Raw genomic sequence first — 26,475 nt, 5'->3', positions numbered from 1 at the left:
AGCAAACCCCGCCTTAAGTAATTTACGACATCCTTCTACCTTGTTAACTTTAAGCACATGCTTAAGAGTAATAAAAGTTTTTGTCCTGGCTAATTTTGGGTAAAAATGAGGGAAGGTGTTTGGGCTACAGTTTGCTTTGAGGAAGTAAAAGTGGAAAAATAGAAGCAGAAGGCTCTAATCTTGAAGTTTAACCCCTTCTTTTCTGCCATTCAACCCATTCTGTGCTTCTAGTTAAATGGTACTCACAAATGTTCTGAGGTCATTAGCTTGCAGTACTAGAACATAACACTGCTGATACCATCCTTCTCACATTGGGGAAGTCTATGACATGTTAGGACAACTCAGGATTATGTGAGGGTTTTAAAAGCTGCTATAAATTGAATCTAGCTGACAAAGAGAAAAATTCCTTCATCCGAGATTGTACTTGATGATTTCAGGTTGTGGGTTTTTTGGATTTTTTTTTTTAAGTATCTGTTTAGTTAGCTGTAGTGATGCTAAGTATATGATTTCAACTGTGAGATCAGGTTACTGGAGTTGTGCTGTGTATCACTGTAGCACTGCATGCTACTTTAAATAGTAAATGCTGAGATGAGATAAACTTTTAGAGTAGTAGTAACACACAACTGCTGTATGTAAATACAGCTGGAAGATGGTGTAGATCTTTTCAGGCTAAATGCACAATCCCAGGCACATGTGGATTTTAGTGGACTCCCTTTGGACTGCTTTCTGATTAAAGATTTTGTTTCCAATATAAATACTGGGGCTAAACTTCATCTTACAAATGGTTATAATTATGGGAAACTTTTCCCACAACATTGTTAAAATACTGGTGTCCAAGATCTGATAGTTGTCTATTTTTGGTATGTGGCATTCAAAAGGAAAGTACTTATGCCTTTCTTTAGTTATGCAGATATTTACAATGGACCCCTCTAAGCATATTCAAACACTTGCTTGAAAACTGAAATGAAGGCTGATATGAGACCCAGTCTAGGACCCCAAGCAGGACAGCTCTTAAAAGTCAGTATATGTGATAACAATACTTAGAAACAAGACCTTGAAGGTGAGGTTGCAATGGAGAGGAGAACTAAATAAAAGGGGTTGCATGATCAGTGTTACCATTTAGAAAGAGGATCTTCGCAGCAGTATTGCTGGAGTGAATGGATGAAAATAAGCAAAGCAATAAAAAAATGTTGCAGAGTGAAAAAGACCCTCAGAGGAACATAAAGAAATAGCCATTAGAAATAAAAGCACAGTGGGATTACATCTACAAAGCCAAGGAAGGTCAAGAATTTAGGAATTTTTTGTGAAAGGTACATGAAGGAAGACGGAAGGGTGTTTCTGAGCACTGGCTGGGAAGACATCAAATAAGGAGTGTGTTGAGAGTGGTTTTGTGGAAAACTAGGGTGGAATGTAGATTGCTTGTCCTTCTTTTGTCTGGTTTCATCCTGACTATTTTCCAGCTGTTGGAACAGTGTAGTTAACTGACTTGGGAAAGGAAAGGGAAGCAGGATGATAATTAGTGGTGTCAAGCTCCCTGTTTTAAATGAGAATGTCTAATAAGACTTTTAATGAAGGAGGTGTTTGTGGAGAAGAATGAGAAAGGCTGAGAATTGCTGTGACAGAGATTTCTATGTAGGGTGCTGTCACTAACCTTGTGGAGTAGCTTGGGAGCAGAATGTGTGTGAGAAGGGTGATAGAGATGTTTTTAAGAAAGGTGAAGAAAAGACAAGGTTAAGAAGTGGGGTCTTCATATTGTGCAGGTTTTCTTTCACAGGGAATTACTGAGATCTTTTTTAGAGAAAGGGGAGGCATGGGATGGTAGAGAGATGAGAAGCATGATGTGAACCAGTTGTGGCAGAAAGGCAACAAGGGTCACGGAGGAATGGCAGCCTTCTGTGTGTGGCTGTAAGAATACATTAGCAGAGGGTATTCTCTGAAGGTCTTCTTTGTCCATACTTCAATATATATTTTTTATGATACTTACCTTCTTGACTACATGCGGCAGCAGTGGCATAGCTGCCTTCTTTCCTGTCCTGCTGTCAGCCATGATTACAGTTGGGAGCACAGTCCCTGTCCCAAATACCTGAAAGTCTTAGGGCCTGGTTGCTTGCTTCAGTACAGCTTCACAAGAAGCTGTTTGAATTTCAGAACCTCTTAGTTGTTTCATACCAAAAATACAATATCATAATTCTGCCCATACAGTCAGGAAGGGGGAGGGCATTTCAAACCCCTAGGTAACCTGGGAATAAATTGCTACCATTTCATATTTTGGCTGTTGTAGAGAGAGGAAACAGGAAATGTGAAGGAAAAGTGGGGGGAGGAATAGGAAAAAGAAGGACAAAATATAAGTGAGATTTTTTTCTGTATGGATTTGTTTAATGCTTTTGAAAGCACTGATGTTTTTCATATTAAACTTTATATCCAGATTAACTGCAAGCACTTCTAGCTGAAGCTTCAAAGCCCACAGTATATTACTCCTATCAGTGTTTCTGGGTTTTTTTTTTAACACTGAATGGAACACATTTGTCACTAGCAGTGTACTGACTTAGTGGCAGCTGACTGATACTCTTGTTTACTTACTGACATTGTGCTTAGGCTATGTAGAAAACATGATTATTTTAGTATCCATGAGCTGGTTGCACAGGCTGAGGAAGCTAACATCTTATGACCCCAACCTTCTGTATGTTTTTCTCACAACCATGATTTTAAATACATCATTTCCACTGACATAAGCTGTGCTGTCTGTAGCTTCACCTAAAAAAGTGTGACTGCTCCTCAATAAAGTTATTTAAATGTTTAAGTCACTGTGGAGGCACAGGACACAGATCAAAAAATAAAATATGGCTTGTGGATTCAGAGGCTGATACAGCACTTTTATGATCAGGTTCCCTTGAATGAAAACTGGTGATGTATTCACATAAACATGTGGAGAATTATTATTTTTTAGTATTTTCAATGACTGCATAAGACAAAAAAACAACATCCTTTTATGTTGCTATAGAACAATTATGTGCCATATATAAGAGATAAGTTTAGATTTAGGGGTAAATTAATCTGAGAGAATTAACAGACATTGTACTAAAATCAAAACCATTGATGCTACTGCTCATGTGTGTTGGAATAATACCCAAGTGAGGGGATGTAATTTTTACAGTACAATAACCTGTCATCATCGAGCAAGTGTGGGTTTTTGTCTAATGAGAAGATTAACATCTAGTTTCAGAGCTTCCCATTACATCCTCATGCTGTTTTTTCTTTCCACCATCTAATTTTTCTTTATGGTCTCCTTTTGATGCCCATATATGTTGTGATTTGTGCAGTTCAGCAAACAAACCTTACAGCTAGCTCTTAGGGAGTGAAAACCACCAACATGAACTTGCAAAAAAGTAGCTAAACATTTATAAAGAAGAAACAATTTAACCATTTCCTGGGTTTACTTTACTGCCTTACTTAAAATGTCTGTGGGTAGCTGTTTTCTGCTTTCTTGCTTCACTGCCAGTAGCTGATATGGTCTATTTACCAGTATTGGATGGATGCTGTGTGTGCTTTTTTCATGACTACTCCATATTCCATAAAAAGTAGGTTTTTATTTAAATTTAAAATAAATAAAAATTTTAAAGAAGAAGAATAAGATTGTCTTCTAGGATTTACCTAAGCTCACAAACTAAATCCTGCAAATAAAAAATAAAATCCATATTGTTCATGTGCTTACTTTCTTTCACTTACATGACATTTATGAGAAGTGCAAGAAAGGGTGATTATTCACTGTAGTTCTAGGAACCCAAATTACATGAAATTACTAGAAAATGTCCCAGGGCAGTGTTCCTGTGGTCCCTCTTTTCTATCTTACTTGCCAGTGCATGGTGCCGTAAGGGCTGCTTCCATCAGTAATGAGATTCTGTGAGTATTGACCCTTCTTCAGTTCTTTCCCCTTCAATTCCTGCTCACACAGACCCTTCTGCTGCTCTTTGTTTTTCTCAGAAACTTAGGATTTTAAAAATTAAGAGGACATCTGTCCACAAGGAAGTTTGTGTCTCCTCCAGTGGAAGCAGTCAGTGAGTACTTGAAAGGGTGCTGAGGTCTGCAGATAAGAATTCAAATTTGTGAATCTGTACTTTGAGCATGAACTGTATTTTTGGAGTTTTCTTTCTTTTTGTTGTCTTTCTCTTAACAGTTATATGCAATGGGGAATTTTTGCATGTTTTGGAGGAATGTGACCCAGTAAAGAAAAGAAACTCATGCTGCAGTAAAAGAAACAAAAATAGAATCCTGGAACAATATGGGGAAACTTCAGACCCACTGTCGCTGTCACACGTGCTGTGTCCAGCATTCTCTACAAGTTTTAGTATAGTGTGTCTAGCCAGTTGTCAAACGTCTGATGATGTAAAGGTAACAACCTTGCAAGCTAAGTCACTGAATTATATTTTTTAAAAATCCGGAAAGTTAATTGTCTGGGTTTTGCACCTAACCCCAAATCAGTTGCTTAGATTGCATATACCTAAATAATTGTACAGCTATAATACTTCTGAAAGACTTTGTAGACAATCAAAATCTTGTGGTTATCCAGAGTGATGGAAAGGAATATTGATGGGCATGGAATATTGTCTGACACGGGTAACCTACAGCAAATGGGAATGTTGCTGGAGACATCACACTGGCATCATGTGCAACCAGCTTTGGGTCATGCCTTCATTCTGCATCAGCTACGTCTGTGCTGGCTCCAGGAATGAAGAGAACTTGTAGACTGAGCGCTGCATTCAACATGAACTTTTCCCAGGCACTGTGGGTAGTGCTGTGCCCAGCTAGTAAGCTTCTCCGAGTCCAAAGCATTAGGAATTTCAGGGACTGGCTGTAGTTCAAGGGGAGCAGCTGATCTCAGGAAGGATTCTTCCTGTATTGAATACTGGAGTTTACTAAATTGGATACAGGTTGGCTCCATGTGTGGTTTTTAAGATCAGGCTCCTACAAACAGCCCTCCAGCTGCTGAAGCAAATTTGACCCCAAAGACTAAGTAGCCACAGGTGAATAGTGTACTTCTAGTCCCAAAATCCCTGAGGGTTCTGAGCAGGCTTCACACATGACTGTGTGTTTGTCCAGTTTTACTGCTCTGCAACCATGATGGATACTAGTGAAATTACTGTATATACAGCCATAGTCATAAACATCAACTACCAAAATCCATATCTCATCAAAAGTTATAAAGTTATCTTGAGTCTGTTAAAATCCTATGCTTTCTGCCTCTTGAGTTTTTGGACTGCAGTAGCTTCCTATGTTTAAACTTTTCTCTGAAATCTTAAGAACTGGGAAATGTGCATATAACTAAAAATTGATTTTTCATCTAGTGGAACTTCAATAGAGTCATTAAATATAGGAGTTGACAACACTAAACCAAAGTCTCTAATCTATGTGAAAATGATGCCATCCCAGCAGAGTAATGGCTTTTTATCCTTGATCTTGAAAAGGAGAGACAGCAAAAAATGTGTCATAACTCTTATGGGTTCTGGGTCAAGAGTGATCATATCTGAAATAGCTGTTGCTATGATTGTTACAAAGTTGTTTCTTGTTAACTAAAAAGACAGTGGTAATTCTATTTCTTTCTAAATTATGATAAAAAGTCTATCTATAGTAGTGTTATTTGGCATTATGATTAAATTTTATTATATTTTGTTTCAATTGTTAAATTGTTCTTATGTCAACACATAAAGCTTACACTTTCTGAGGTGGAGGTGGACAGGAGTGAGCAAGCAGCAGTGTGGCACTTAGTTGCCAGCTGTGGTTAAGCCATGACAATAGGCCTCTAACCCATTTCTTCCCTGTTAAATCAAAATAGTTAACAGCATGGATTTGGGGTTTTTTTTAAAAACCAATTTTCAGTCATTTTAATCATACTTGTTACAGGCCCCAAGGAAGGATTTACAGGTGCCAAGCACAGGTGTGCCTATATTTTTGCTTTGACTGGAACCAGAGATGTCCTCTCCAGGGACTACACTGAAAGCTGAGCATTCATGTGGAAATCACAAAGAAAGGGAAGCAACTCCTGCCACCTAGTAGTTTACTCAGTGGTTGATGAGGGATACAGAGGACAAACCAGATCGTAGCTATGATGATATAATAGCAAGACAGAGATCTAATCTAAAATATGATCACAGAGGCAGTTGCAGAGATCACATATGCAAGTCCTCCTTAAATCTGACAGACAAGACTGTTCAAACAACATAAAACGTATTTTTGAATGCTTTACCATTAATACTTGAGTTATGATGATGGTAAACCAGGCAAGGAAGGAGTCTGAAGGCATTAGCTCTGATTATAATTTGGTACGGTTAGTTGAGTGTGGGAGCACTCATTTAAACCAAGTCAGTTCCTGGCCTGTGCAGCTTCAATTCATTATTTCCTGTTGAAGGTCTCAGGATTCAACTTTCCTTTCCCTTTTTTCTTTTTCCTTTTCCTCTTCTCTCCTTATGAGATTCTATCTTTGGCCTAAAAAGCTTCTGTCATAAGAATTACTGAAGCTAAAAAGATTGTGCTTTGTACCATCTGAAAGCTTTGCAGCCTTGAGTCATACAGAAGATAAAAAGCGATTAATCTTAAAGATCAGTGGTTTTTAAATCACTGAAACTCACATTTGAACTTAGAATTGGGAAGAGAATTATGTTTATCATTAAAACGAGCTTAAAATCTAATTCTTCCTAACCTTCCTGTATAATGTGTACAGTATTTCACAGACTGGTGCAGGCATGAGTGGGAAGGTTTGTGAATTACCAGAAAAGCTGAGATGTTAAGCAAACTGCTGTTTTGAGCAGTGTTATTTATTTACCTGGATAAACATTTCCTTTCCCCCAAAAATAGGGAAGACTATAGACAGTGTGCATTTGTGAGACTTGTCAGTGTTCTCCAGTGGCTTTGTTGCCCATGGCTAAACACAGGGCAATTGCATCTAATCTTTGTTATATTAGAAGCTAAGCACTGGCTTCCTTTTTAGTTTTTTAGTTTTATTTTTGTAACTTTCATGTTGTCCTTGTGGCTGGTCACATGGAGTTTAAGATATTTCTGTTGTCAGTTCTTCTCACACTGTTCATTCCTTGAGCTGCTCCATGTAATTAAGCCACACAGCATCCTCATATCCAGAATAACTGTCCATGCCCCACTGTTGGAACGAGTTTCTGTTGTATCCCTTCCATCCACTCATCAGAGTGATACCAGTCTTCTCCTTCTTCCTATACATTCTTTCTTCAGCTCAGGAAATGCCCTTTCTGAGGTGCTCAGCAAAACCACAGCAGTCTACACCTTTAAAACTTGCCAGAAGATCTGCTTCTGTGATGCTTGCAAAAAAACAGCTAAGTAATCTGCTTATCTATATAATTTATCTCACGAGTGACTCCATCCTTCCATAGAGCCTACTGTAAACTTGTTGATTAGATCTACTTGCTTCTCTTCTGTCTTTTTGAAATTCTGGATTGGCATCATGGAGGTTGGGTTAATTCCAGGACAATCACCTTTCAGATTCCACTGTTCTTCCTACACGTTTCTTGATTGTATCCTTTGTTTCTTCAGGTTAGAAACACCAGCTTATCCTGCAGATAGAGGCTTTGCTCTTCACTTGGCTCTTCATGCCTTTAGCATAGCACCAAATATGTGTCAGAGTTCACCTATTTGCAGCTGATTGTAGGCTCAGTATATTAGTTTGGAAGCTACTCCAGGCACCATAAATGTTTTTTGTCTCTACCAGGTGTGTTCTACAGTGATTTGTGGGAGTGTTTAAAACACTGTGCAGAAGAACTTAATAGCATTTTATGTGACTGCTGACTGTTGACAATCTACTCCATGTGTTTTTCATGTTTAGTTTTTGTGTTTGTCATTCCAAAAAGTTCTGTAATAAGATAAGTGTGTGAGAAGACTCTTGATTTTTTAGCGCTCTCTAGAAGTACATATAGTGTTATCCAGTCTTTAAACTGAGAATTTCCAGGTATTTTAATTGAACACAATTACTTTATAAGTAAGAGTAACAACTAAAATAATTCTTTTCCTTCTTAACAGGAGGTTACAAACAGAATCTTTTTATAATTGTACTATGTAGTGTCATGAAGTAATACATATAGGGATCATTTTTATCCCTGTGCCACAGATGAGACATCATTTATTTGTGGCTTGTGCTTGTCATGCCTTTCTAATGCCCAAAAAAAAAAAGAGTGGGTCTCCCTTGCTTGCAAATATTGCCTGTATATTTAGTGTCCTCTTCAGCAGGGCACCTCTGTCTGTGGGATGTTAAGCACATGCTGTGGATATGTGGGCTGGAGTATAAGATGTGCCTGTTCCTCACTTGTTGGGAAAGGCATGGCCATGATTATGTTAGCATCCTAACTTGATACCAGTTTGGGGACATTATCATCTCTCAAGCTAATGATTACATAATGATTAATATTCATAGATACAAAGGCAGTGTTCCTCTAATTAGTAAAGGTTCCAATTTGCTCAGTAAGAACAAACTTCAGTTTGAATCCCCATATTCCCTATGAGCCTTGCCTTGGAGCTGGGGGCTGGAGCTGCACAAATGGAGCTAATTATCTTTTTACTTTTCCTGCCATTTGGGGAAAGAGTTGCCTGGGGATAAGTCCTGAACAGTACCATAAGCATTAGTAATTTGCTAGATGGAAAACAAGGGACCTGTGTTTGAATACTCAGGAGTTACTGCTGACTAGCTCCCTAGTCTAGCTGCAGTCCCTGAGTAGAAGGTGCAAGAGGGTAAAGGAAGGGGTAAGAGCCCTCAGGAGTCTACAAGTTCCTTCAGTGAACTGGTTGAGAGCTTTGCTGTAGAACATGCCATCAATATGGACTTTTTCTTTCCCCTCTTTCAGCTCGGCTTATGATACCAAAACAAGACAGAAGGTGGCAGTGAAAAAGCTTTCAAGACCTTTTCAATCACTTATCCATGCCCGGAGGACCTACCGGGAGCTTCGGCTGCTTAAGCACATGAAGCATGAGAATGTAAGTGGAGTGAGTTCTTCCCTTTGGATTTCCATTACAGAAATTTACAATATAGGCTTGATTTCACTTAGGTAGAATCTTTTTCAAAAAGGTGTATGCAACTGTCTAGCTACCCAAGATACATGTGCCTAGCCACCTTAGGTGTAGTGAAACCACTGGAGTTTAGAAACTTTCAGTAACATGTTGAACTTTTATTTTAAAAATACCTAATTTAATCTTGAAGGTGAGGTTAATGAAACTCTAAACAAGTCAGCATACTCTTCTCTAATAAAGTGATAAAAGTATTCTATTCACTGCTATTGAAACATCTTGAAACATCAGCCTTGGAAAACAAAGACCCCACACCTCAAACCTGCTTTTGCTGAATGTGGATTCTGTTGAGAAATTAGGAGCAGATTAATCTTGTTGCAATTGACCACAGTGTAATAGCTAAATGAAAGTAGACCTTCAGATCCCACATACCTAAGTACTGGTCTTAGTTTATGTGATAAACAGTTGATTTCAGTGGAGCATCCACTTGCTTAAAGGTAGCTTAATGACTTGAAGCCTGAATAAAATATGGTTGATTGAAAAATATCCCAGAGAAAGAATAAAAAAGTTAAGAAAAACAGACCAAGAATACTCATGAAGGTGTGCATAATCTAAAGTATAACAATTGTATAAGGCATGTGTCAGCTTTTCTGTAATTAATTCTGCCTTTATTTTTTTTTACTCTTTGTAATTATGATTGTAATTAAGATGGCTGAGGTGATACCTTTATATCACCTACTATGTCAGTTTTCAGTATGACCATATGTCATATTTTTGTAAGTTTCATCCCAAAAATGTTGAGCACTATCAATACAAATCACATGTTGCTTTACAGGTTTGTAAAAATAAAATGTCCCTTCCTTCCCCTTCTTTCACCTGACAGGTTATAGGACTGCTTGATGTTTTTACACCTGCAACATCAATAGAAAACTTTAACGAAGTGTAAGTAAATTATTTTAAATCATTCTGACTAGTTACTAAGTACATAAATACCATTCTGCTTTTAAAAAGGAAGAACATACATTTCTAAAAGACTTTCAGCTACAGCCAGCTTTGTAAAAATCTTTTTGCAACTTTCCCACAAAAGAGGAGGCAGGGAGATGGACCTAATTTTTGTACTTTTCTAAATGAAAATTTAAACTATTTAAATTAGATTAAAGATAAATTATTTTGTGCTGCATAAATGCCAATTAACTTAAAACTTTTTCAGTTCAATTGTGTGTTTGTAAACTGTAGATTATTTGTTCATACATAGATAGCAGAGTTCAGGAATGAAGGAAAGTGTTCTGTTAGTTAACTGAAGCAATGTAAATTTAGGCTAGACCCCTGGCTAATATAAAACTATTTCAGTGTGACTTAAACATATGATTCATGCTGATTTCCTCTTGGGTTACATAATTGTATAAGCACTTAAGTAAACTATTTAGCAGAAGAAATAGTAATTAACATGTGGCCAAACCCCTTTGACTCTGGGGCAAAATTACACAAATGGGAATTGGGTATGACAGATGCATGCTTTTGTTCCAGCAGTGTATTTGGGAAAGAATCACTGTTTCTGCAAAATTTGTCAAAAAATAAGACAGTTGGAGCAGAGAGGGAAGTTACACAAAACACTTTTATTTCTACCACTCTAATATTACCCTCCATCATCAGATATTCCAGGGCCTTACAGGTCCTGTAGTTTTGGTGGCTCAGGCTGCCACTTTGATGCTGGGCAAGGCTTCCTCTTCATGAAAAATATGTTGTATGTATCACTGCTGTACTGTGTCATGGAGAAAACAGAGGTAAAATCTTCTAATATACTGCAAGTATTTTTATTTTTCATTTTATTAAGTCTCATAGCAGTGATTGCTTTATTAGAACTCACGGCTGATTTAAATGACAAAATATGTTAATAAACAGTGGAAAAGGAACCTACACGGCCTGTGTGGATAAGCTTTTAGAAGAATTTATGTTCTGCCATTTTGTGTTAGTTTTTTCTTCACTTCTTTATTTTCACAGATATCTTGTGACAAATTTAATGGGTGCTGACCTGAATAACATTGTGAAGTGCCAGAAGTTAACGGATGATCATATACAGTTTCTCATCTATCAGTTACTTCGAGGTCTTAAGGTACTGTCTGAGTCCAGGAATCTAAATGTTGTAGTAATGAGTCAGCAATCTAAATGTCGTGAGGACAGGGTGGTTGCAATGAGCATCCTTTAAACGCTTTTTTTTTTTTTTTTAATGTCTTAAAAGTGCACAAATAGTATCAATCATTTCAGAAATTATCAGATGATTTTTCTAACCAGCAATAGACCCCCAAGCCCATCAATGTTTACATGCACAATACATGTGAATACTCCCCTTGAAAGTTAACATTAGATCAGTGTCTATTTCAGTTCCTATTGCAGGACAATAACATGCTATATGATGTCTCAAAAATACTGAAGAATATTAAATGGATAAAGAACAATATGAAAAGTAACTCACGTTTGTGCTTTGAAAGACATGAGCCACTTTGAAAAACCACAGTCCTGATTTTTATGGAGCGTCACATGGGTAAAGAGATAACCAAGTTAGCTGGATCCTTTGGGAGATATCAGGAAGTAGAAATTTATCCCAGCAATGTACAATTCTGCACACAATCACGTAGGACTTAGTCTGCCTGTAAAGTCATTATTTCCTTTAATCAAATCAATTAAAATTTATACACTTTAATAACACAGGCAATTGGCAATGAATCTACAGCAAAATTTCTTCCAAAGGAACCAAAATATATATGATTTTGCTGATGTTTAATATGTGACTATAAACAGGAGAAGATAGGTAATGCTTCCCATTACTAGGTGCTAAGCTTTTTCTCAGATCAGTATGGATTTTCCCAAGATAAAAGCAAACAGAAAAGAGAGACATCAGCAGCTTTACTAGCTAACATAACAGTAATTGATATTTTAAACATGAAAAATAATATATGTTTGAAAGCAAGCCATGGTAAATACTGGCTCTGAAATATATTTATTACATGATTTTAAACACCTTCTGCCTGAGACAGTAATTCTTATTCATGCATGCAGGTTCCATCACTTTAAGTACAGATTTTAGTGAATAAAAATTGTACAACTGAGCCCTTAATTGCTTTGCCTCATTTACGTGAGTAAATAGCTTAGTTAGGAAGATGGATTCTGGCATTAATTATCCTGCTTGTGGTTTTGAATGTTAGTCCATGTTGTGTCAAAGCTAAATAATAGTAAGAATTGTACTCTAAGTGAATATTAATTTCAGAAATGGACTCAGGTGCATTTCTGGCTCTGTTTCAAAGGGGAGAGGTTGATGGTGGCTCCTCTCTTCTGGAACTGAAATTCTCATTAAATTCTCATGTCTCATTAGCAAAAGAACATTTGATCCTATATATGACTGCTTGGTGGCACCAGAGGAGTTGCTGTGGTGTCTCAGCAGAGCAGGGACACAGTTCCTTCTGTTGATAGCAGTGGTTTAGCTTCCTCTTCATTCAGCTGCTTGCAGCTGCTGTGAGGAACATTGAGACATGGCCCTGCCTTCTGATAAACAGTTTTTAGGTCTGGAACACGAAGAATGCCCTTGTGTTCTCTTTGGGTTTTCTCAGTTGCTATAGAGGTTTTGTGTATAATCCCTTCTCCTAAAAAACATTACTTCACCTCTAGAGAATAGAAGATTTTCAAGGCCCTGCTCATGCTGGTTGATAAGATCATAGATAAACTTGCTGTTAATCCTAATTAGAGAACAATAGGCAATGACAGAGTAAGATGTTCTATTTTTTTTATTTTAAATGTTTTATGTAAAATAGCCACTGAAATACCACTTTGAAAGTGGACCTGAAGTAATGCATAGGTGGGTGTTTTGGTAACTGACCTGTCCCAGAGTGCAGGTCTGGCTGCTTTCACCCACATCAGTGTTCAAAGTATGGGAAAGTGACTTATATTGTGTAGGAGTCAACCATGCTGCTCTCTAGGCCACTGATTTCACTAGCCACCAGAGGATCAACATGGACACCCAGGGAAGGTTTTTTGGAGCAAATCCTGAACTGGTAAGAGACTTTATACAGAAGAATCCCTGTGAGTGCTGCCTTTCATGGTAGAATCTAGTCTTCATGGTTATCTTTCTTGAAATATGCAATTCTGGATAAGACAAAAAAGGGAGGTTTTGAAGTTTGACATACTTCTGATCTCTAAACATGGTATGACATACATATTTTCTGTATATAAAATAGTCAGTCTCAGAAGCAAAAAAAAAAAGGCAAGTGCCTTCAACCTCCCTTCACCTCTAACTTGAAATCTTACCCTTTTTGTTTTGTTTTGTTTTGTTTCACAGTATATTCACTCAGCTGGAATCATCCATCGGGTGAGTTCAGTCTTTGAGGTAATGAAAATGAATTGTGTCCTTCTGTGCATCAAATATTTTACTAAGACATAGTTACAATACATTTTAAAAGGTTGAAGTAGTACTTGACTAACTCTGTGTTCTGCTACAGGACCTGAAGCCCAGTAACCTAGCTGTAAATGAAGACTGTGAATTGAGGGTGAGTATCATGCTGTTTTAACAAAGAGTGCTGTAAAAACTCTCAATATGACAGTTTTATAAGAAAACATTAATTTCCATTTTTTATGGCTCATTCCATTAATTTCATCTGTTTGCTATTTGCCCATTTCTGTTTTCTCCCAAATGTTAAATTAATATGAATACAAATATCTTTGCAAAATCCCTATGTACCTCACAGATGGTAAATAGGTAATAGTTTGGTCCCTGAGTGAGTACTTAACTGAGTATATCTTGAGAGTCTGACCTGTGGTATATATCTGCATCTGCCATGTATAAATGCCTTGTAACAACTTTCATTTTTGTATCTATAGAACCTACAAGCTAAATTAAATAATGGTGGCAAAAAATAAACCAGTATTACCAATTACAGGCAGTAAGACAAACAAACAAAAAAACCCAAACAACCAAAAAGAACCCTATAATCCTTGCTTCCCAAATGCTATTTTGATGTACACATTTATATAAATACAACTTTTAGTGTGTCTGTGTGATATGCTACATAGTAAGCATGAGACTCTGGAGAAGGAAAAGATGTCTTGTAGCTCTCTAAGCTTTTAAGCTTAAGAATGAGAAGTTAAACCTTTCTCCATGACAGCCAGAAACATCTTTATTCCTGTTTCTAAGACTGTGATGCAATCACTTTATTCCAGCTGCAAGGGATTTAAGAAAAGACTCAAAATACCACAAGATCAGCAAAAAATCAAAATAATGAGTAAGAACGATGCAGTTAGGTTCTTGCAGTAGTCTGGATCTGTGGTGAGAAACTAGTTCCTGTTTGATTTAGTAACACTTGCAGATGTTCAGCGAGTTTCATTATTATCTCTTTAATGTCTTCAGACATGTATGTTCAGCATGAAATTTTGTGGGTCATCTGCGTTTGATCATGTACTCTAAAAATGTGTACTGTATTTTTGTACTGGACGTAAAGGAGACTTACTGTTTTTTTTTCTATTATTATGAAATCTGTGCACCTCCCTGGCTAGTGTTTGTTACACTGCTCTCTGCTTTGTTTATACTTATAGCTTTACTTCCTCAAATTATTTTTAATAGGAAAAACTAGTGGATATTTCCAAGTACTAGCAAAAAGGAAACAGAAGCAAAAGGAAGGAAAATGTGTGTGTGTGTGTGTGTGTGTGCACATTTGGTGGAAGGGATCAGCTGTTAAGGAAAAATATTGCCAAAATCCTTATAAAATAAGGCCATTACTGTTTGAGTTTCACGACATTATTTGTGCTTGTTTGCTCATGCATTTTTCTTCACTTACTTAAGAAATAAATTATGCTTTTAAACTATACTGGAAGTAAAGATGTGAATTATTTATATCTTAATATTTTTCTTTAGGCTTTTTAGATCTTTTAATTGGATTATAACTGAGGAATTTTGAATTATGCTCTTGAAATTTTCTTATTCCCTCTGAAAAGGATTAGCCATCAGCTTAATAAATAATCCTGGATCTCATCACAAGAGATACTCAATGATCTTACATTTTTATGTAAAGAGATGCTGGCTAGCTCAGATAAGTGACTTAACAGCACTGAGGCTCCCTTTCAAGGCAGTCTCTCTTAGAGCTAGGGTCAATGGGACATAGACTAATCAGAGAATAGAACAGAAAGCAAAGAAATTAGCTGGGAAAGTTCTGTTGAAATAACTTCCCATCAATGTAAACTTAGCAAGGAAAAGCATCTGGAGGGGAACACTGCCATCAAGCCTCGTTGTACATAAACAGAGCTCCTTTATTTGTTTTGGTGGGCAAGTTCTACTGAAAACAAACGGGGTGTGATTTAAATTTACATTGTTACATAGGATATACGTTTCTCTCCTAGTGGCATCAGGATAATGTGTGATTTGAGTAAATGCTTAGACATAAGAAAATTAGACAGCAGAAATTCTGCAGATTTGTGATCAGCATATTTGGTCTTTAAATGGCCACTGGCATTGCTGTTAGCATTTTACACAAACACTCCCAGATTATAAATAATATGTCATTTTTTTATAGCAACAGTGTTTATTTTTAGTAAATTAATGTCAGCGGAAAATTGAACCTAAGGCAAAATATAAAGTCTGCCGTGGAGAACAAAACACCATGTTCATTGCAGTGGAAATATCTTTATGCAGCACCAGAGACTGCATGGATACAGCAGGAAGAGCAGATGAGTTCATCTGCAGAGTGCTGCTGATTTACTTCACCAATAGTGAGGGACTACAGAAAACTCAGTAATGAGTAATGGGAAAATCAGGACCTATAACAAAAATGAAAGGAGTTTTTAAAAGTTATTATTTTATTTTTATTCTGTAGATTTTAGACTTTGGTTTAGCTCGTCAAACTGATGATGAAATGACTGGATATGTTGCAACAAGATGGTACAGAGCTCCAGAAATTATGTTAAACTGGATGCACTACAATCAAACAGGTAAACTGTGAAGGCTTGTATTTTGCTACAGCTGGATATAGTGATAGTTTTAAACCACCAAGAAGCAGCTGTGTTTAAGGATCTCTTTGATTCATTGTGCACATTTCTGTCTCTGTTTTTTGGCAGTTGACATATGGTCGGTTGGATGCATCATGGCAGAGCTATTGAAGGGAAAGGCTTTGTTTCCAGGAAATGATTGTATCCTTAATATAAAACTTAAAATGGAACTAAAAAAATACTCTCTAATTCTTCCTTTTTTTTTTTTCCTAAGGACTTGCGTGTTTCTATAGACATGGTTTTGAGGTAAAAAACTTGTAAAAGTATAAACAATTTGCTAATCTTTCAGTTCAGGATATAGACAACTGAAAATGAGACCCACTGGTAAGATAAAAACCAGTAACAGATGTTCCTAAGCAACAAAAAGTTACATTTATTCTTTTGTGTATTTGTATTTAAATAATAACCTAGTTACAACAGGGTAGATTTCTTCCATGTGTGGATCTTACTGAAATAACATATGCTAAAACTGCAGCTGAGTAAAGGCATCATTTTTTCACCAGCTAATATGATTTAACAAAATAGAACTGCTTTTAGGCTGAAAGTTTCAGAAAATGCAAATGAGTTAACTTTTAAACAATAAGTGAATTAACAGATCTATTGTGTCCTGTTATAGTAAAAGAAGCCAGTAGTACCAGAAATGCCACAGGAGCAACAAAGCCCTTTCTTTACTGCAGCTCTGTGCTATGGTCCCTGATGGAGCATCAGGGATTTCCATTGCTGTTTCCTCTGCTGGCAGGAGCAAAAAAGAGATGTTTCTGAGGAGAGCAGTAAAATAATAAAAGAAAACTGAAGATAAACACATAATAAGGAATGAGGAAACAACTGCATCAAGCTTTTATTATGAGAAACAAGAACACATTCTTCTGTACTGAATATTGACATTTCTTGCTACTCTGAAACCCATCCAAAAACAAGTGCTTCTGCTGATACTAAGCTGTTGCTGGGTGCAAAGCATTATGACATTAGAATTGCCTGAAATAATCTTGAGAGCGCTGAGACCAAATCTCCCCACTGGCCTTCCTGTTGTGCTCAGCATCAGTAGCCTCTATTGTAACCACAGGCATTCTCCAGGTATATCATCATTGGGAGATGACTGACCTCAGACTGTTTGATTACATGATATGTGGTATTTTAAAAAATCAATATATATAGTTCACAAGAAATAAGATTTTTTGTTGTTGTTATAAAATATTGTCTGCAAGTATATGATTATATCAATTTAAATAAAGCTGTAAATCTTGAGTCTCTATAAAAATGTATTATACTTTACAAGTCCCAGGTGGCAATGAAAAATTAACATTTTCAAAGGTTTTAATTTTGAGACCTAGATAAAACAAAATTTTAAAGGCACCAAATTATAACTTTTCACTTGCCAATCTTCAGATTAGTAATTTAGGCCTATGAGCTATGTATCATATTAAACTGATCTTCAGAAATCCCTCAGATCGCTGAAACATAAATATGCTACTAATATTAAGCTTAAGAATGTATTAAATTGGGAACTAGGACAGAAAAGCAGTATTTTTCATGCAGCTGACATACCTGACAAGTTAATATAGTACAGTAGAGAATTTGGTACTCCAGGATTAGGTTTAAGCAGATATGAATTGATATCCTTCTATGAGCTATGGTGGAATTGTCTTGCTGAATGGTTTTAAACATCTTATTTGCATGTAGGGAAGCTCATTAATTGTCTAAACCCAGAAGGACTGTGTGCTGTTTATTTCCCTGAAACTATACAGATATCGATCAACTGAAGAGAATAATGGAAGTTGTGGGCACGCCAAGTTCAGAGCTTCTGAAGAAGATATCATCAGAACATGTGAGTTCACAGCTTCATTCAGTTAACTGACTTTCCTTCATTCCTTCTCTAACTGGCATTCTATTTCACTTCCTGTGTTACATGGGCACTCAGTTTTGTAAACGAGCAAATTCCTTAAAATTATCCCTGTTTTTTTGCTGCTAGAATGCCACCATTCAAAAAATATGCCTTTGGAGGCATCCAGATACCTTGACTATCACTGGATAAATTTTGATACTTGTTCTCATGTACTCAGTTTTTGCAAAGTGTTAAGAAATTAGTCCCAATGATCTTTTAAAGTGCTTATAATTAAATTAAATTTTAAAAATTAAAACTGGTGCTCAGTTCATAGCATTATATTGTTGCTATTAAATCTGATGTCTCTGTAATTTGTATGCTTTACATTGTTGTAAGGTTTCTAAACAGAGATGTATCCAAATCAAGTAACATGTGTTCTGCATGAGTGCTCTATTTAGATTCCTATTCCTATTCTATTTAGATGGGCTTTTTAAGTTTCCATGTGACTTCTTTAATAATAATCTAGTAAATGAACAATTTCTACTTAATTTCTCTGCTAAAGTGACACTTAAAAGATTCATTGTAAACAGTAGAATAGCCAGCTGAGGAATGAGATGTAGTATTGTTTGATAAAGGTAGGTGATGGGCACAGTGTAAGAGTTCAGATAAACACCAGCACACAGATATCGCCTAAGCTGCAGCTGTTTTCTTTAGCCTCTTCTGTGTACATCTCAGACTAATACTAATGGCTATTTTTCACCTTGTGTATATATTGATGGGTTTCCTTTGACCTTACTAATAAATACACTAGCAGGTTAAGTACACAGGAGCAGTAGGAGAGCCAGAGCAACCCTGTATTTTTGGAAGGTCCAAGTATAATGCAACCTCATCGTCACAGGCCAATACACAGTCCCAGAGATTTTGGCTAGCCAGTGCCTAAGAATGGCTGGGGCAGGAGACTAACTAAGCATCCATCCTTTTGCCAGGGACTTGATCAACCAACAAATCTCAGACTGTGCTGTCTTAAGCATAGGACCTTGTATAGTCTCATAGATCCTTTTGTAGCCTTCATGTGTTGTTAAGATCCTACAGGTTTTGCTGTAACACATTCTCAGTGTATACAAATGTGTTATTTTCCCACAAATAGTGAGCTTTTTGATCATGAGAGTGACACCTTAAATACTTCCTGGAAATAGTATGTCCTTTGTTCTTTTAATTTCTTGTGTTTCAGAGCATAGCTCAGTGAGGTACAGGAATCCTGAAACTATTTTATTTGGGCTAATTGTACATTTAGAGCAAAGGCAGAATACAAAAACCAGGTTAATGAACAGGAGTGCTGCTAGGTCACCTTTGGGCTGCTGTTGCCTCATTAGAGGAACAATGTCAAATGAGATGCATATTCTGCTTGGAGGTAATTGCCAGCTGCAAGGGAATTTCTTCATTCTAGTTCTTCTTTAGCATGTCGTTTGGCTTTATTGTTTAGTTATTTCTTAATGCAGCTTGCAGAATAGACAATTTTTTGACATTCCTGTAACAGCAATGTCAGAGATTTGCTGAAATGCCAAGCCTATTTTCAGTTATAAGTAGAGGATTAAAGAACTGGAAACTAATAAATCAACTTCCTTGGATATTTCAGCACAAGTTACTGAGGTGTTTGTCAGTGTTTCATGTTAATATGAGTTTAAATGGTAATTGTATTTCAGAATAATTTAAACATTGGGATTCTCTTGGTCAGGTTTCTGAGGTGAGGATATAAGCAGAGGGGACAGGTTAGTGCTAGTAAGACTTTGATAGGTCTGTGTTGTTTCCAAGGGATTTCTGGGCAAGGTTGGAGGTAATTGTCACTGCATCTTGTTTAGTCATGTTAGGATTTGTTTTTGATTAGTTACTGTTTTCCATGAGCCAAGGATGCTTACTTAGCCTTCTGCAGATATTGTCCTTCTAACAGGACTGCTAAATCTTGAGAGCCATTTTAAAAGGGTTAGGGTTTGTCCAAAGACCAGCTGAGGTTTTTAATGGATTTAGGGAATAGCTACCTGCTTCTTTTTTGACAATTCCTTTTCAGAATTCCCTGTTCTGTCTGATCCAATATTCAACCTCTTCTCTTGACAACCTACCTACCTCAGCCTAAAAATTTGTAGCTGATGTACTATTAGGCTGACATTTGTGGATCCTATACCAAGGCAGGCTTTTACTAGCTGAGTTTAAATTAACCTTTCACAGCCACAGTGAAAAAGCAAGCTCTTAAATTCTGTTAAACATCTGAAAATCTGTTTGCATGGAGTATCAGACTTTGTTATTCGGTCTGTGAAGCTACGTCTCACCAGAGAAGAGAGAGGGAAGGCTGCAGATTGAATTATACCACTTTGCTGAGGGTAACTGAAAGATTATTCAGGCTGCAGTTTCTGATTGAGCTTTACATGCATGTGTTCCCTGGGGATATACTGCAATGAACCAGTAAGCACAGGTGAAAACTAAAGTGCTAACCCTTAAACCAAAATGCACCTGCTTAAAGCTCTCTTGCTTATTGTCCAGTGTACAGGAGTGAGTGTTTGAAACAAGGTCGTACATTGTGGTTTTATGTAAAGAGATTTTCTATGTATAAGAAAGATTAAAAAAATGGCTGTTTTTTTAGAGTTAATGTAGTTACTGTTGAGCAAAAGTTAACCCTGTGGATATGGTATGTATATTGACTTATTTCTAGGCAAGAAAATACATCGAATCTCTTCCACATATGCCTCAACAAGATTTGAAAGCAGTGTTTCGTGGTGCCAATCCATTAGGTAAGAAAGTCAGACTGACACAGATAAATTTTTTCACTAACATTGGGACTCAAGCATTCCTTGTGTTCCTTGCTGTATGATCCCATATAATAATAATAATAATCAGACCAGTGAGAAGAGCATTGCTTAACCTTTCTTCCTGAGACTGTTTTCCCCTTCAGAAGCCTGTGTCTTTTGTTTCTGATGGAGATTATAAGAACTTTCTAAAGGGAAATGGTCCATGGATGAAAAGCAAAAGCCAGCTGTACACAGCAAAAATAAATTAAAATGCCATTGGGTCTAGATTAGAGACAGAACTTCTGGCTCAGAAAGGCCATGAGCTGTAAATGACTGGCAAGCAAAAGAATGTACCAAAGGAACAAGCAAAGGAAGTACAGCTGTTTGAATGACCCTTTGGAGTATTATTTCCTAGGAATATATGAGCCATTGTTGGACACAGGATACTGGGCTAAGGCAGACCTTTGATCTGATCCTGTGTAGTTGTTTTTCTGTCTAATCAATTGGTTCTGCCTGTACAAGAGAGATGTTTCTGTGAACTTTTTCTTGTGACATAAAAAGGAGACACTTGAGTCATCAGAGTCATCTCACTGCAGTACCAGGTGAGTTCTATCAAGGAATTATATATCCCATTATGTGGAAGTAATGCGAGTAAAAATGTTTTGAATTAATTTTGTGTATTAATACAAATTTTATTCTTACAAATACAAGTAGTTTGGAACACTTTCATATTAAAAAATGGGATTTATTTTCCTGAACTACATGAGAGCATGCTACATATTAATAGCATAAAGGCAAATTAATGCCAATGCTTATATGAAAGCAGTAAAAAAATAGTATTTGAAATTAGTTATGATAACATTTCAATTAAAAACTAATTTCAGCCGTACAACTCTCTCTTATTTCTGGTATACTTCAAATGTCAACTGCAAATGTATTTTGTTTATGCTGGGTCCTGTGAAGTTGCTTTGGGCTTTTCACCTGATCATTTCATTGGTGCAGCTTATTAAAGGTGTCATCTCACACTTTATTATTCACAAGTAACTTAGCTTGGTCCTGATCAGTGAAAACTTAAGCATACGAAGCACAACACAGGATATTACCTTATAAGCACACACGGATCTTTTTAGGATTAAGTCCTTGGATATCCAAAGAGGTGAATCAGATCTCCAGTTGACTATACTGAACCTTTGTGCATGCCACAAGCAAACCAAAAGCTTCCTTCAGCTCTCTTTTGTACTTGCAGTACAAAATCTTCAAAACCTACTTGTTATGTTGCCTAAATTTTGCCAGTAATATTAATTGTGTTTAAGGTGAGTGAGAATATATGGAGTGTAAACAGTTGCCTTTTTTTTTATCTCCTCACAGTCTGTTCTGGCTTTTAACTACATTTCTGTTTTGCCTTAGCTGTAGATCTCCTTGAGAAGATGCTTATTTTAGACAGTGATAAAAGGATCACTGCGTCGGAAGCACTTGCCCATCCCTACTTTGTACAGTACCACGATCCGGATGATGAACCTGAGGCTGAGCTGTATGACGAGTCCATAGAGAACAAGGAGCGAACCATAGATGAATGGAAAGGTATCAGAACCTTTAATAACAGTTTTCCTCCATTTCTAGCCAGAGGAATTTGAACTTTTAAGCCTCAAGTAAACAAGATCAGTTCATATGTGTGCTTGTGGGAGCAGACAGGTAGAAAATATATTTCTTCTCTGGATTTTGCCCACTCCCCCACTTCTATCATCTCCTTACTAGATTCCCTTTACCAGTGAAAGCTTAACTAAAAGCTGATGCTAGCTATCAGGTAATTACACATTCTGTTTTGTTTTTAGTTTTCTAGGTCAGATCCGCAGCTGAAATAACTGTCCTGGGGCAAGTGACACTACTTGGGATTCTGGTGTAGTTCTGACCAGAACCAGAAAGTAATATTATCCACATAGATGTGTATTTTGTTAATAATTCTTTAGATAGCAAAGGAATTTTGATTAATAACTACACCATGCTATTGGTTCTGTTTGAGATGATAGTTGATGATTTTACTTGGGATTGACACCCCAAAACCTTTCTTTGGTAAATACTGCAACAACCTGCCATGCTTGCAACACAATCAGATTGCACTGCAGTATCACAGAAGTAAGGTGGCTCAACATTAGATTGCAAGTACTCTGAAAAGTACAGTCCAATTTCACCACTGTCTAATGAGGACATATTATTCTGAAAATTCCTTAGTAGAGATTTTCAATTGAGAATAATGTTGTAGAAAAGTAATTGTTTCTGTTTATCAAGAAAGGTCTTTCCTTGGCTTAAGAAGAAATATGTCTTCTATAAAATAAATGTTCTTTTGTTTCTATTTGCATTTTCTGTAACTTTTACTTGGGAAAAATTTGATAAAAATGTATTATCATAGTGGTTAGGTTTATGATGAAAAATACTCTTATGTCTTACTCATGCCCATCTACTCGTGCCATGTTTTATCCTGGGTATTACAGGAGAGAAAGCAGACTGTCTACAGCAAATGTATCTAAAAGATAGATAATAGTGAGTTCATGGCTCTCTCTACAATAAATAACCTCCTAGAGCCCTGGAGAGGCTTTTGTAGAAGCTGACTGTGTCTGTACAAACAAGGAGGATTGACTGGCATCGCTTACTCCTTACACATGCAAAACCTGGCAGCCTACAGCAGCACCCATCCATCTTGTTTGCTGAGAGCTGCATTCATTTGCTGCTGTACTTAGAAGTGGGTGATTTTTTTTTTCTGCTGCTTTTTCAGTTGCCTGAGTCTTTAACAGGAAAGTTTAACAATTTCTGAGTCATGAAGCGGATTTCTGTTTGTGATGAAACTCCACTGAAATTATGTCAGGAACAATCTTTGCTTAACAGCTTAACACTTTCTAAACTGAAATGAGGACATGAAGGTGATTTCTCTTGGAAGGGCTGTATCATATTTATCACTGCATTTTTCATGTATCATTTTTTACATCATTGACCTTGACAGAACTACAGGTCAAATTCCTTCTTTATTCAGGTTTAAAAAAAGGCCTGAGAGAAAAATCTCCAAACTTGCACAGCAGGTTTGCTGCTTTTCCTTCTTCCCTCTGGCCATATTTTTATCTTGGGGAATAAACTTTTTATTTTCAAGTACAGCATGTGCCACATTTAAGTAAGATGAAATAAAATGTTTGTAATGTCGATAAAATAGTGACCCAATATCTCAAGATATTGTTGGTATGTTCCTGCCCTTTTTCTGTTCAAGTTAAAAATCAGTGATGCCTGATCTCAAGGGGCTGAGCACCAAAGTAAAATGAGATTTCAGAACTTTTTGTCTTACATATTATGCACTTCAGAGTTTTTTTGGCCTCCATTGCACACTGCTGAGGCTAACAACCCAAGCTCACAGATTTCTTACTGACATGTTTAATCTGTTAGAAAATATTTTAAAATTTTAGAGGCCAAGAATATTCTATTCAGAGTTGAATGCTATACATTCTCTCCTTAGATGTTGCTCCAGTTGCATGTATCTCTGCTGAGTAGGTGCGGTGAGGTGTGGGTAAAGAGCTTCATAAACATAAACCACACAGCCAGTGAGAATAATTTCTAATACAGCTCCGGGTGTTCGATTTGTGAGGACACTGGCTTCTCCAAGTTCAGTCAGCTGTAGCTGCTCCCTGGCTGCCTGTAATTCTGTGTAGTAGTCATAAGTCAGTCACTCGAAGTCACTTAACATATCCTCTGATGCCTGGAGTTCTGCACACAGAACTTTTCCTTCACAGAAACCCCTCACTGAAACTGTACACAGTGGTACAGCACAACACAGCCAGAGCATAAGCAAGATCCAGTCCCAAGATTTTTTACATGATTTTTAGAGGAGTCCTAGGTACACTTGCAGGCATAGCAGCTGTCTCAGACAGAGGTACTTAATAAAAAAGCTAATAGGCTTGAGATTGATATCATCACTGTTTGGAGAACAGAACCTGAAGTAGTGCCTTAACCTGAAGTTAGCCATATGCAAACAGGATTTCATCCTTTAAAAGCAGCATCTAATTTGAGAAAATATGAAAGAGGTAGCCACTGACAACATATTCCATTAATGTCCAAGGCAGAAAACAGGACATGATTGCGTGAAAAGATAAAGGGTTATTTCCAAAGCAGGGTAACATAGCAAGTAACCCATTAGTTTCTAGCTATTGATGAATATAGAATTTCCTGATGAAAGCTGTTACATACTTCTAAGACAAAAAGAAATTTTTTTTCAGAGTAACATAAAATTAAGTCAGCTACAATAAAACATTAAAAAAAAGCCACAAATAAAACACCAAAAATCCAAATAAAGCCAGGATCACAAGGAATTAGCACAGAACTGCAAATTATACATAATTGAAGGCAACTGGCTGAGAGTATATTCTTTATACTCCACAGTAAAAAGTGTATATTTTGAAATCTATCTAGGTACTTTTAAAGATTCCATTTTCCATTACATATTGTCTTTTATTACATCATTTTGGCAGGTCATCTGACAGCATAATTGATGTTTTTATTTCAGGGCCTGTGTGTTTTAGTAATTAGTTGAAGGGGACAGTCATGTTGTACAATAAAAGCATTTGAGAGTCTGATTTGTAATCTGAGGTTAAGAGGAGGATTCCTAATGAATTCAGTCTGGTTTTGGATCTGGACACTAAAGAGGCTGGAAATACAAACTACAAGTCATGTGTATCTGCAGAATTGTTTTGTCTGGAATATTTTTCTTTTGGAGAAAATATCACCTAATTCTTCTCTCTTCCTTACGCCCCCTCTACAGAACTTACCTATGAAGAAGTGAATAGCTTTAAACCACCTGACTTAAAAATGGACAGCCTGGAGATAGAACAGTGAATACAGTCAGCTCTGTCTTGCCTTGCTGCACTACGAAGACTGTTAAAATATAACCATACAATTTAACCTGTGGTCAGACATAGATCTTACTATCCAAAGATGTTGGAGGAGATGTGGAAAAACAGATGCATTAAACAGAAGCCAGATGCTGTCTGGTTTGGGTGGGGGTGTTTCTTGCCTTGTAATATGAATGTATTCCCAACTCACAAAGGGTGGTAAAGAACTGCTTCATTCTGACAAAATTATGCACTGAGTTCTGTCAAGCCATGTGTTCTGCATGTTTCATTTTATCAGTTGTATTGCCAAAATAAAGGTGACCTTTTAAATTAATTTTAAAATTGTACATTTAAAGCATGAATGTATACAAACATAAACAAGAAGTCCATACAAGCAATCCTTTTTTTTTTCTTTTTTTTCTTTTTTTTTTGTGGCATTTTATCTGTCTGTTTTCGTACTATTTATAGTTAGTGCCTTTATGAAGAGAGGGCATGGTAGTGAGATAGACAGAATATGCATATGTAGTCATATCTGTGGTGGTCTTACACATGTACTGGATGTCTCCCAAGCAATCTTAACACCAGTTCAAAGTCAGTTAAAATAAATCTTTCTCTTCTCTTGCCATTCAAGTGTCTGTTCTCATTATTTTCCACACCTATTTTTTAATCTGCACAGTTCCCATCTGTGAGACAGTTTTACTTCCCAGTGGTATTCCTCACCATTCCATTGCTGGACTGTTGGTGAATTTGCCTGGGTTTACAGGAAGGTGCCATGAAGGTACTGCAGCAGAGCTCTGTAGACTTCTGCAAGCTTCAGCAAAGGCTGTCACAGATGGCAATGCAGGAGTGCTCAATTCAGTTCACAGCTTTGAATTAAATATTCCACACTGTCTTATTTTCCTTCACAAAATCCTTGAGAAAGTAATCTAGTAATTGATATTGGAAGACGTTACAAAAGGAGATTCAA

The 26,475-nt window shown here is 36.8% G+C and overlaps 1 protein-coding gene across 1 annotated transcript in view; it reads left to right on the top strand.

Moving 5' to 3' along the window:
• Window positions 1–26,133, top strand: part of MAPK11 (mitogen-activated protein kinase 11) — a 30,384-nt gene extending 4,251 nt beyond the window's left edge. Inside the window, exons 2-12 of the mRNA XM_021555213.4 lie at window positions 8,856–8,985; window positions 9,899–9,957; window positions 11,017–11,128; window positions 13,346–13,375; window positions 13,506–13,553; window positions 15,870–15,984; window positions 16,111–16,182; window positions 17,787–17,866; window positions 20,568–20,646; window positions 22,051–22,224; window positions 25,439–26,133. Of these exons, the coding sequence (XP_021410888.1) occupies window positions 8,856–8,985; window positions 9,899–9,957; window positions 11,017–11,128; window positions 13,346–13,375; window positions 13,506–13,553; window positions 15,870–15,984; window positions 16,111–16,182; window positions 17,787–17,866; window positions 20,568–20,646; window positions 22,051–22,224; window positions 25,439–25,512 (973 nt within the window). The 3' untranslated portion in view covers window positions 25,513–26,133. The remainder of the gene's footprint in view (window positions 1–8,855; window positions 8,986–9,898; window positions 9,958–11,016; window positions 11,129–13,345; window positions 13,376–13,505; window positions 13,554–15,869; window positions 15,985–16,110; window positions 16,183–17,786; window positions 17,867–20,567; window positions 20,647–22,050; window positions 22,225–25,438) is intronic.
• Window positions 26,134–26,475: the final 342 nt, after the last annotated feature.

The sequence above is a fragment of the Lonchura striata genome, chromosome 1A (assembly GCF_050655825.1).
Source record: "Lonchura striata isolate lonStrDom1 chromosome 1A, ASM5065582v1, whole genome shotgun sequence".
In the NCBI taxonomy this organism is placed as follows: Eukaryota; Metazoa; Chordata; class Aves; order Passeriformes; family Estrildidae; genus Lonchura; species Lonchura striata.
Note: the sequence above shows the minus strand (reverse complement) of the source record. Positions and strands in the feature narration are given on the sequence as shown.